Source organism: Calonectris borealis, chromosome 3 (genome assembly GCF_964195595.1).
Source record: "Calonectris borealis chromosome 3, bCalBor7.hap1.2, whole genome shotgun sequence".
Lineage (NCBI taxonomy): Eukaryota > Metazoa > Chordata > Aves > Procellariiformes > Procellariidae > Calonectris > Calonectris borealis.
The window spans coordinates 75,041,486-75,053,324 of record NC_134314.1 but is presented as its reverse complement, the minus strand read 5'-3'; the positions used below and the strand labels follow the sequence as shown (position 1 = coordinate 75,053,324).

The 11,839-nt window shown below is 38.1% G+C and overlaps 1 protein-coding gene across 8 annotated transcripts in view; it reads right to left on the bottom strand.

The window, feature by feature from the left end:
- Window positions 1-4,716: 4,716 nt before the first annotated feature.
- Window positions 4,717-11,839, bottom strand: part of SHPRH (SNF2 histone linker PHD RING helicase) — a 57,870-nt gene continuing 50,747 nt past the window's right edge. For 6 of the 8 annotated variants that reach the window (XR_012673035.1, XM_075146217.1, XM_075146218.1 and 3 more), the window contains 4 exons: window positions 11,388-11,474; window positions 10,768-10,946; window positions 8,623-8,703; window positions 4,717-7,362 (listed from right to left, as the gene is read on the bottom strand). Coding sequence is in view for 6 of the 8 variants with exons in the window: in XM_075146217.1 (XP_075002318.1) it covers window positions 7,266-7,362; window positions 8,623-8,703; window positions 10,768-10,946; window positions 11,388-11,474 (444 nt within the window). In the remaining 2 variants the exon portion in view is untranslated. Of the gene's footprint in view, window positions 7,363-8,622; window positions 8,704-10,767; window positions 10,947-11,387; window positions 11,475-11,839 lie in introns of those variants that run through there. The other 2 variants (XM_075146219.1, XR_012673034.1) reach the window with 2 other exon arrangements.

Sequence of the window (11,839 nt, the reverse complement as noted above, 5' to 3'; positions counted from 1 at the left end):
TTACAGAATAGAGTATTTTCAGTTGGAAGGGACCTACGACGATCATCTAGTCCAACTGCCTGACCACTTCAGGGCTGACCAAAAGTTAAAGCATGTTATTAAGGGCATTGTCCAAATGCCTCTTGAACACTGACAGGCTTGGGGCATCGACCACCTCTCTAGGAAGCCTGTTCCAGTGTTTGGTTTGACCACCCTCTCGGTAAAGAAATGTTTCCTAATGTCCAATCTAAACCTCCCCCGGTGCAGTTTTGAGCCATTCCCACGTGTCCTATCACTGGATCTCAGGGAGAAGAGACCAGCACCTCCCTCTCCACATCCCCTCCTCAGGAAGCTGCAGAGAGCAATGAGGTCGCGCCTCAGCCTCCTTTTCTCCAAACTAGACAAGGCCAAAGTCCTTAGCCGCTCCTCATAGGACATGCCTTCCAGCCCTTTCACCAGCTTTGTTGCCCTCCTCTGGACACATTCAAGGACCTTCACATCCTTCTTAAATCGTGGGGCCCAGAACTGCACACGTATCCAAGGTGAGGCCACACCAACGCTGAATACTGCAGGATAATCGCCTCTTTTGACCGGCTGGCTACGCTGTGTTTGATGCACCCCAGGATGCGGTTTGCCCTCCTGGCTGCCAGGGCACGCTGCTGGCTCATACTGAGCCTGCTGCCGGCCAGCACCCCCAGACCCCTTTCTGCAGGGCTGCTCTCCAGCCGCTCCTCTCCCAGTTTATACCTGTGCCCAGTGTTACTCCGTACCAGGTGCAGAATCCGGCATTTTGACTTGTTAAATTTCATCCCATTAATCATTGCCCATTGCTCCAATCTATCTAGGTCCCTCTGCAAAGCCTCTTGTCCCTCAAGAGTCAACAGCAGCTCCCAGTTTGGTATCATCAGCAAACTTGCTAATGGTGCATTGAACTCCTGCATCCAGATCGCTGACAAATGTATTGAACAGAACTGGCCCTAGAATTGAACCGTGAAGAACACTGCTGGTGACCAGTCGCCAGCCAGATGTAGCCCCATTCACTACAACCCTTTGAGCTCTGCCCTTGAGCCAGATCTTCACCCAGCGCCGTGAAACTGTTCATTTCTCAGTTGGATAGCTTGTCCAGAAGGATGATGTGAGGGACAGTATCAAAAGCCTTACTAAAATCCAGAAAAACTACATCCACTACCTTCCCTTCACCCACTAGGCAGGTGACCTTACCATAGAAGGGTATCAAATTAGTTAAACAGGACTTTCCCTCTGTGAACCCATGCTGACTGTGCCCGATGACTGCATTATTCTGTAAATGCCTTTCAACAGTACCCGGTATTATCTTCTCCATAGTTTTTCCAGGAACTGAGGTTAGACAAACAGGTCTGTAGTTTCCTTGGTCTTCCCTCACGCCCTTTTTGTAGATTGGAATAACGTTCCAGTCAGCAGGGACCCCCCCAGACTCCCAAGACCTTTGGTAGGTGATCGAGAGGGGTCCTGCCATAATATCCGCTAGCTCCTTCAGCACTCTGGGATGAATCCCATAGGCCCCATGGACTTGTGAACATTCTGATACAGCCAGTCCCTGACAATTTCAGTGTCCACAAATGGAAAGTCACTGTTCCCACACTCGTGGTCCTCTGTCTCAGGGGACTCCAAGAGTGACAGGACAAAACTCCATCAGGGTAACAAGAAAGGCAGTCTAGATTTTCTTCCTTAACCAAATGGCATAGTCAAGAGAAAGCCCAGATTCATCCACAAAAGTTGTCTGACAAATGATGATAACCTGTTAGCATAAAGAGAGGACAATTCACAGCAACATAGCATGAATCCTGCTAGCTCACTAGCCCCCATAGGATAGGAGGAAAAGCGGCATAAAAACTCCACAACTATCTAAGCCAGCCTACACTAAAAACTTACATTCTGAGACACCCTCTAAGCAATCAGACCTTACACTTGGTAGAATTTGGAAAGGTAGTTTCTACCTGATGTGAAGGTTGCTATCAAACCGAGAGATGTTAGATCATGGAAATAATGACATCTGTTCCTAAACTGATAAAATTTGGTATGTGTCCAGTTGAATGAATGGGGCTGGGCACTTGCTTGTGTGAAATCTATAAATACACAAAACAAAGGGACTTGGAATTTAAGCCCTGGAAGGCTGACATCTTGTATATAGAAGAAAACTGAGCTAGAGGTTTACAGGTATCTCACATCCCAATTTTCTCAGTAGAATTATTCTAGTATTTAGAAACCCTACGTCATTTACCTCCCCCCCCAGATGACTTAATTCCTTAACTACATTTGAAAGCTACAAGTTCAAATAACTGTCCTCCTTACACATTGTATGACTGTAGAATATGTAGAATGACTACTTGGGACATGAATTCAATGCTACAGTGATTCAATAGTTACCTATTCTTTCCTCCTCCTCTAAAGAAGAAGAAAGAAGAGAAGACAAGACAGTGGATGCACTGGGATTTGTGGTAATGTTTCAGGTGCACTTTATGAATCCAAAACCTATAGACTTTACAACTAAAAACTTGTAAGTCTCACTGATTGCTCAGTAATTAGATTACCAGGTCTTTTTATACGTCAGCTGTACAATAAAAAACAGAAATATAGAAGTTAACAGACTGAAATTCAATGTCTGCTTCTACAGTGGTGAAGAACAGGGGTAAATTAAGACATTACAGGTACAAAAAAGAATTTATACCAGGCTAAAATTCCCTTTACCCCCTGACACTTTTCCTCTGACACAATAAGCTAGTTTTCCTGTAGCCATTTTATGGATTATGACTCTTTTACTCTACTTCCACTGACCAAATACAAACATTCTTTGTAATAAAGGGAGCAAGCTGGAGGTGGGTGGAGGGTGGGACAGGATGACAGATACAGAGAAAGGGGGAGACACAGACAGACAGAGATGGGGAGACAAGGATGTCTTGGACCTCCTTTTTTTCTCCATTATGAAATTCCTTTAACCTACATTTATGGTATATAATGTTGTAAAGACCTTAATTGTTTCAGGCAACCAAAAAAGGAGGAAAAGCACAGGCACAGTGGCTTTGCAACTAGCCTTTCAGTCTAAAGAAAAGCTTATCATACAGATTTTAAGCAGTAAGTATTTAGATTAAGCTTCAGAAACAGGCTCCATTTATAGCTAGAAAAAACCCCAGATTTTCCTTTAGAAACTCATCTAATTCCTTACCTTGGCAGAGCAATAAATTTCAAGGTTAATTTTTATTACATTGGTCAATGCAAGATCGATCAATACAGAATTTTTCCCCTCCAGTTTAACTGAAGCACAGTTGCTAATTAAATGAATAATTCTGGGAGCCCTGGAAAATATAATGTAGTCATAAGGATTGCAAAAAAGGGATGGAAAGAGGACAGTGCTATTTGTGTCAGAAAAGACAGTGGTAGAGAGTTGTTAACTGGTCCTCAGCCACTAATCTAGACAGAATCTTAGAGGAAGAAGTATGTCTAATTATTAAACAACTACGCATTTTTTCTTCTGTAGGATCCCACTCACATTTGTATTGAAGCACTGTTACTTCTGAAGTAGAAAGCATTCTGCTGGCAGACAATTTGAATACATCTACAGATATTGCCAAAAAAGTGGTTTTGGAAGACCTATCTCACAAAAAGCATCATCAACTCTTAAGTCCATTCCTTAATATGCAACTTTAATATGCATGAGAAGACTGAGGTAAATATTCATTTGTGGTATCTGACCTGTGTGAAAACTATAGGGTATCCCAGACTTTCATCTGTTTGCTGAAAAGTTACCTAACAGGTTAAGATGAAAACCTTTTCCTGGCATAGACCGATTTAGAGAGGAAACAGAACCTTAACTTAAAACTCATTTAAAGATCCACAGTGAAATTCAGAGAGCTCGATTTGACTCCATAAGGGAATCCACTCCTTAGTTTCCAACACTATCATATTGTGTGGCTCAAGGAAGTCTACTATTTGCATCAAGCTTTTACAGATACCTAAATGACAGCTCTGTTCTACAAGGCACTGAACTATTATATACAGGGAGAAAAACCTGCCCTGAAATCCTCACCAACTACAGTCAAAAAACTCCCAACATTATTTGTCATGGAACTGAAAGAGATGAAAGGTCAGCACTGAGTTCTTTGGAATCAGTTGGAGCCTCATTTTTAAAGGGACTGACTTCACTGGATAAACAATACTGTCAACTCGGATCATGTTTACATGTCTTAGCAGATGAGAATCTGGTACATGACTGTGGGTATGTCCACACAAATATTATGTAAACACTGCAGTTAGTATTTATAGATTTCTGTCTTCTGAGGAAAATGCCATTTCTATGAGTACACTGGAACTATTACTGTTTGTTCTCAGTTGAGATGTTGTCTTTCAAAAGAGTGTTCTCCTGATAGAGAGCAAAATCATGGCAGCACTGTGAAAACAGGCTTACTGTGCTTTGATAAGAGAAAAGCACTGCAGATGTACAAGCTGCACCCTTAACAGAAAAAAAAAAAAGAAGAAAAAAAAAAAAGAAGAAAAAAAAAAAAAGAAGAAAAAAAAAAAGAAGAAAAAAAAAAAAGAAGAAAAAAAAAAAAGAAAGAGTTCATCTCATGAGGTGTTTTAAGATGTCTGAAAGAAAACCCTTGTCAAAGAAACTAAATGTTGCAAAGAATGGCAAAAAGCGGTAAACTACAGTTTGGTTTCTTTTTCAAAAGAATTCTTTACATTTAGTCTCTGTACTTAATATTATGTGAAACTTGAAGAATGCATTTTATTACTGACACAGGCTATATACTCCAATGGTTCAACCTTCCAATTTTAAGAGGTGCTTTAACACAACTAGCATACACATTTTAACATTATACCTCTAGAGCTCTAGGTCCTGGCGCTCCAGGGCAGCCGGGAGAGCACCTAGAACCAGACCTCTGGCATTCCATGCTGTTATGTGAGCATAAAAAAAGTAAGTCAGGACTGAAGACTCATGCACTGCTTGATGAGAAGCTATGCTTTTGGTTAGGAAACCAAAAGCCACATTTTTGTAAATAAACAATGAAACCACCATCTTTATATATAAATAAGCCAAAAACCTGCAGAGTTTGGGAAGCCTCTCATAGCAGATATTTTTCAGTTTGCTTCTCTGTCTTCACATTCACTGACAACTGTTATTCCCGCATCTAATTATTTAAAATGGGAGCTGTGAATGTAAACAGTGTGTGCTTCCACAGTTTTTAACATAGATATATCATTTCTCAGAGTGAACAGCAGCTCCTTGTTCAGTCACATTACGTCGTACAATATTAAAATTCTCTGAGGACGATGAGGAAACTGGAATGTTGCTGCCCTCAGAGTTCCTGGAGTGTCTGTACAGCATGAGCTCCAGTACACTGTAGAATAATTTAGGCTGGAAGGGATCCATGGAGGTCATCTGGTCCAACACACCACGCACAGCAGGACCAACTTTGAAGCTGGATCAGGTTGCTTAGGGTCATTTGAGTTCCCAATATGTTCAAGTCCCTGTGCAAACTGTTTGATCAATCTCATTTAAAAAAAAGTCTGTCTATTCTATTTCCCTTGCTGCAAACTGTAATCTGCAAAAAAATCAGTAATCGCCAAAACAAAATGTATAAATAAGACTAATGCATATTACAAATATGGAAAATAAAGATACATTGTCTGTAAATTTACTCAAATAGTCTTTAGAACAAAGTATCTAATCGGTCCAGAAGGACAACAGACTATAAATGCCAAAAAACCACTTCCTGATACAATATTATTCATGTAAATTCTATTCACATTTGTTGTCAGCAGCAGAAAACTTGTCTACCATGCGGATAGGCTTAATACCCAAACGGTGCAACCCAAATGTAGTATTACTGAAAACAGAACTCAAAAAGCTCAATAACTATATGGCAAATCTATTTAGCAGACATGATTAGAGTAAAAATTCTAAGATGATATTTCTTAAAGGACTCATTTTAATTTCAACCTCAAGTAAGGTTTCTAAATTATACAAAACCCATTGTCTACTGAAGCAGTAAATACTGCAATTTGAGGGAAGTAGCCTGTTGTTTATGCATATGCATTTGCCCAGTCTCTAAACACAAAACTGTGTCTAACACCAACTCCGTAACCGAGCTTGCTTCTGTAATACCTTCAGAAATGGTGTTAAGCAAATGTATATCCATAAGCTATGCCAAAAGGCTTAAAATTTATCTTGCCTACTTTAAGCAGTCTAAAAGTTAGCCTAGATTTGTTTTCTAAACTCTCTACTGTCAATAGAGATGGGGTAGAGTGATCTCACATATCTAAGGATGAAGTTTCATCTCTCTCCACTGCTTATCTAACTTAGACTAGGTACCTAATAATTAGACTGCCTTCCTTAATCTCATTATTTTGAATATTTAGATTGCTGAATTTTTAAGGGGGAGAACGAGACAAAGAAATCAGGGTGAGAAAATGTACACAAGCACCAAATGCTTATAAAGTGGTCAGCAGATTAACCAATTAATTTTTTAAAAATTCAGTAACAAATGCATTACTTTTTTTTTTCTTTTTTTTAAACAAAGCACTAAATTAGTCATGGCTTTAAGAATAAGTGAAAACATGTACACTAAGTTCAAGTATTTAACTGATTACCAGACCAGCATACATACAAAAAGCATAATTTAATTATCATCATTTTGCAGTGAGTAAGCATTAACAATGAAATTTTTAACTGTCACAAGTCTTTATGAATATCTAAAAGCCTAATACAAATATCCAAATTATTAGTAAAGATTAGTCATTTAAAGTGTTACCAATAAGATGTTCAGTAACTCTGCATTAAATGCTAACAAGCCCTTTCTAGAAGAATATTAATTTACAGTCATTCTTTCTAACAATTCTTTGTACAGTAAAAAAAACTAGATTTGTGTTTTTCTGCTTCCCTTTCCCACCCAACCACCCACATAGTTTTGCTCTTAGAGTGAGCTACTAGCCAATCAAACCTGACGGTAAAAATCCTCTCAACCAGGGATCCAAGATCTCAGTTTTAGCATCCAGCTCAAATGCTCTTTGGGACTAAAATCCAGGTTTTTGTAGAATGTGCAAAGTGCAAGTTTTCTCCAGTGCTATCAGAAATGTGTGCTGCTAAGAACTTCACCACAAAATAAGCCAGTAACAATTAAGACTTTTCCAATAGCTCCATTACGGACGAATGTTAGATGATGTTTACAGGAATGACAGATCAAGTGGACTCTATACCGGTGCTTATTAGGTCAGGTACTTTATGATTTCATTAGGCCAAACCAATGTTTTTACTCAAGTTCTTCCGTTTCCTCTGTAAAAAGGTCAGCCAAATCTGCCACTGTCAGAACTGAGGCTTCTGACTGTTTCATGGAAGAGCTCGTGTGGCTGTGGGAAAAAATGGCATGCAGACATCAGAAAAGGAATCAACTTAAGTAACAAGCTGTATGCGCTGAAGACGGACCACACGGTTCACAGTCCAATAACTGTTCAGCTTTGAAGCTCAGCAGGAAAACACACTTTCTATCAGGGAAAATGCATACGCTGATCAGCTACTTCTCTTGCACATTTTGAGTAAGATACAAAGTCCATCTACTGTCCCTAACAGTGGTCAAAACCAAACACTGCAGAGGCAGCAGAACATGGGATAATCCGCTTTGCCCTCTTAACGTTTAAGGGACCGGCTTCAGCTTCCAAGCATAAGGTTTGATATTACTTTCAAAACATTAGCCCTCATTCAACCACTGTATATTTATCTGAATTTTATATGCAAAAGTAGTGCTACTTTACAGATACGGAAACTAATTAAATCATTCTTTCAAAGCTAAAGCTGAAATCTTTCACAACTACAGCCAAAGATACGCATGTAAATTTTTAGTCTCATAATTTGTAACAGCCAAAAAACTGGAAAACCAACTAATTTTCTTAAACTAAGGCCTCCTCCTGGATTTGTTATGTGTATACAATACAGTTAAAGAGGCACAAACCTCTTGTACTTTCTGCATAAAGAATGTAAATACCACTTTTGTTCCACTCCCAGTCCGTCATTGCTTATAGATTTTGACAAGATAAACACAGTGAAAACTGCTTTCTGTGTCTGCACACCAGACTGACTTACAAGCTAGCACCTGGACAACTCTTGCACTAACTGCAAAACGAACCAGTGTGACACAGAACTGACAGACTAGGTTTGCAGAATTTAAAAATAATGAAAGAAAGAATTAATGTCCTATATTAGAGCTTATAACATATGCTGTTACTCCAGTGGCAGGCTTAGTATTACTCTAGTAATTGCAATGCTTTTATACTAATGAACTGAAAAGATAAATCATAATAGATAGGTGAACTGAAAAGATAAATCATAACACATAATTTATTAATTAATTGGGCTTTTATGAAATAAAATATAAAAATGTAACCAAAACATTCTCCAGAGAATTAAAATACCTTAAGCTTCAAGTTAGTGGAACCAGGTTAAAAGATCAATTTTTCAAGTCTTAAAACTTTTTGTCAATCAAAACAATTTGAAAGAGAACAGTTGAAGTTTATATGTAAGATATGCATACCTAACTGCAATAAAAGTATGGCAGAGAACCACCTTTTCATTTTCCATGCAATAATGATGTTTTAAAAAAAATGAACACATACCTTCTATCTACAGTTTTCAGCATAGTCTGCATTCTCTCTTCTATTGTTGCTTTTATCAGGAACCTATGAACAATGGTAGATCTGAATGTGTTAAAAAAGAAAACAAGACCAGAAGTGAGCAGAAGTTATGCTGTTACTGTCAAAGTTCAAGATCACATTTTTGTCTCATATTGTAAGAGTGCTGAAAAAAAGCCTCTGTATTTTAAGAAAGAAATCTTACAAGGTGATTAACAACTTCCGCTGACCTTTAAGGATGCTTAGTGCCTCCCAGAGCACACACTCCCACTTGGCTGGATCACATACTAAATGAATATAAGCTGTATTAACTAAAACCCTAAAGCAGATGCTGGGCGAAGTTCTGCTTTCTGTGTCCGTACTATAAACAAACAGTCCTCAAGTGTCTAGCCTGTCGTTTATACTGCATTGTCACAAGTCAGTCCAAGAGACAGAGTTCAGTGTGATGGATAATTAAAGCTCATTCCCAGAGTTTTAACAATATTGTTCTTGAAGATGGCAAAATACTATATTTTTTTTTAAAAAAGGTCAGTAATTGTAGTCAGTAAACATGAAATTGTAAACACCGGTAAAACATAACAACCAGAAGGTCAATAAACATAAAACAAAATGAGAACTCCATTTATGAAACAAAATTTCAAAAAGAAAGCTGTAATAAAAAAATGAAACGTCAGGCACAAGAAAGTGAAATGGAAAAGAGTCAGCTCCAAAGACAAAAATGAAAAATCACTCCAGGCTCCCCAGTATAAACATTTTTCAATATATGGACCCTTGAAAGTGCTTGGATGGTTTTCAGATCTTAAGTTGAAACTTTGGCAGGTAACATTACACAGAGGAATTCTGGGGGAACACTTTGTAATTCATAGGCAACAGTCTACCCAAAAAAGAGAAGTAAATAAGAACAACTGAACTAGTAATAGTTGCACCAGTGAAACTAAACAGAGTATTCCCTTATGCCCACTGTACTTAACAGCCCTTTTTCAAATAAACCTTGCTGAAGTCTTATTCTTAAGAAGTACAGCACACATTCTTGCTGGTTTTATTGCAAGGGTTTTGCCAGACCTTTTGTGCCAGCATCATGTAAAATTATAATGCAGGCTGTTGCAATCAATCTTTCCTATGCCCTCACAGTTAATTCAAAATCTTTACCAACACACCCAAATATCCACCTGTTCATAAACATTCTTTCACATACATGCTCATTCATGCCCTCTCGCTTTGCTTCCATTTCCAGAACACAAACCCCACTATTATTCTAGAATATTATCATTCCAGAATTGATTCCAGCTATTTTCTTCTTTATGTGCAGGGGTTTTTATTATTTTTCCAAGTGACATGAAACCTAAGGAAAAACATATGCATCTTTTCTGTTCAGGACAAATTTTCCAAAGCCTTTGTTAAGTGTTCAGTATTACCCGTGTAAAATCTACATCACTGAAACAAACAAAATATATGCAAACTCATTAATGTCTTCAAAAAGATGTAGATGGGGGTGAGGGCAGAACTGTGATTTAAAAACTAATCAGTTCTCAAAAGTGTGTGCTATAACTTTCTTTTTGGGGAAGAAAAAAAAAACAAAAACACTCCCTCCCTGCAAAAAAAAAACCCCAACAACTTATGCAGCTCCTAATCTGGAGCTGGGAATGACCAGCTAGAAGGAGTCTCTCAAGTAAACTAGGAAGGGCTGTACCTGAACTTAGCCGCATATGATATAAATGGTGAGTTGCTCAGACCTGCAAAGTTAAGAGATTTCTGGACATGCTTACAAGTAGAACTTTGAAGTTAAAAACTAAGGCATCAACAGCACACATAAAATAGGGCAGCAGCTGAATAAGGTTTTTCAGGATTTTGGACTCAAGAGCCTACACTCTTCCTAAACGCCTAAATGCAATTTGCTTCTGCATCTTACCCCCATGGCACAAAAGAACTCCCCAAAATACACATTGTGTATTTTCAGCAAACTTTCTTTTATCCTTCTGTCCCTTATATTATCACCTTTAAAAATAGGATTCCTATGAATACTCTCATCTCCAAAATTGAGAAGTTCAGTGAACTAGATTTATTCTGATTACTGCATGCAGTTCTATTCCGGACCGTATCTAAACCACTCAATGCAATTTTAACTCTTACTTTGTTTGGCCAATACGATGTACTCTGCCAATAGCCTGTAGCTCATGTGCAGGATTCAGAATGGGTTCCACAAGCAGAACGTGAGTTGCTTCAATGATGTTTAGTCCATTGGAACCAGTGTGAAGAGGCAGCAGCAAAATATTGATGTTGGGATCGTATTTAAATGCAGAGAGATTTTCCTAAAAGGCAAACATCACAGCAGCGTGACTAAAGTTCCTCAATAAAAAGTGTGGGGGACATCTCTATGTTTTCAAGAAATTATAGCAGCTACTACAGGCCCCAGAGTGACAGTCTTGCAGCCTGACTGATCCAAGACCTGTCATCCCAGAACAGATCCTCGACAGATATCAGGAAGGCAAGAACTTCTTGCAACATTGATCAGTGTGTCTCATCCTTAACATCCATGCTAATGCTTCTCTCTCAAAAGTGAATGTATTGTTTATCTCCAAAGGCTTTAAATTGTGGCTTTTTGTGAGTTAGAGATCAAAGCTTCTGCCAAACAAATTTGCTGTTCTTTCAGTTTCTCAAATGAAGCAATGTAGTACAAGGATCAAATTAACTTCTATGAACTGTAATTTTCCCCACTGAAAATAATTTTAAGAAAAATATCCTTTATGTACCTGAAATTTACTAATTCCATTGATCTGAGAAAAAATCATGTTGTTGTCATACAAAGCTTTTGAAATTATGTCCAACACATCTTGCCACTGTAAAAAAAAAAAAAAAAAAAAGAAAAACACACAACACAATAAAAGTAACTCAACATTACAAACAGCAATGACAACTAAAATATACTAATTAACTTCCCTAAAAAAGAGTAGATAAAAAGGCCTTTCAAAATACTAGCATTTACAGTTTAAAAAAAGGGGCGGGGGGGGGGGGAAGAAAAAGGATTTGTGTGCCAGGAACCGAATCTTTCATAAAACTAAATAAGAAATGTAATTAAAAAGATCAGCTTGAATAAAAGAAATTGGTAGCCATCACAAAATCAGTTTTACAATGTATCAAAAATATCTGGACATTACATTTAAAAATATCTAGAATTTCTAATGCTCCCATATAAATCTAAATG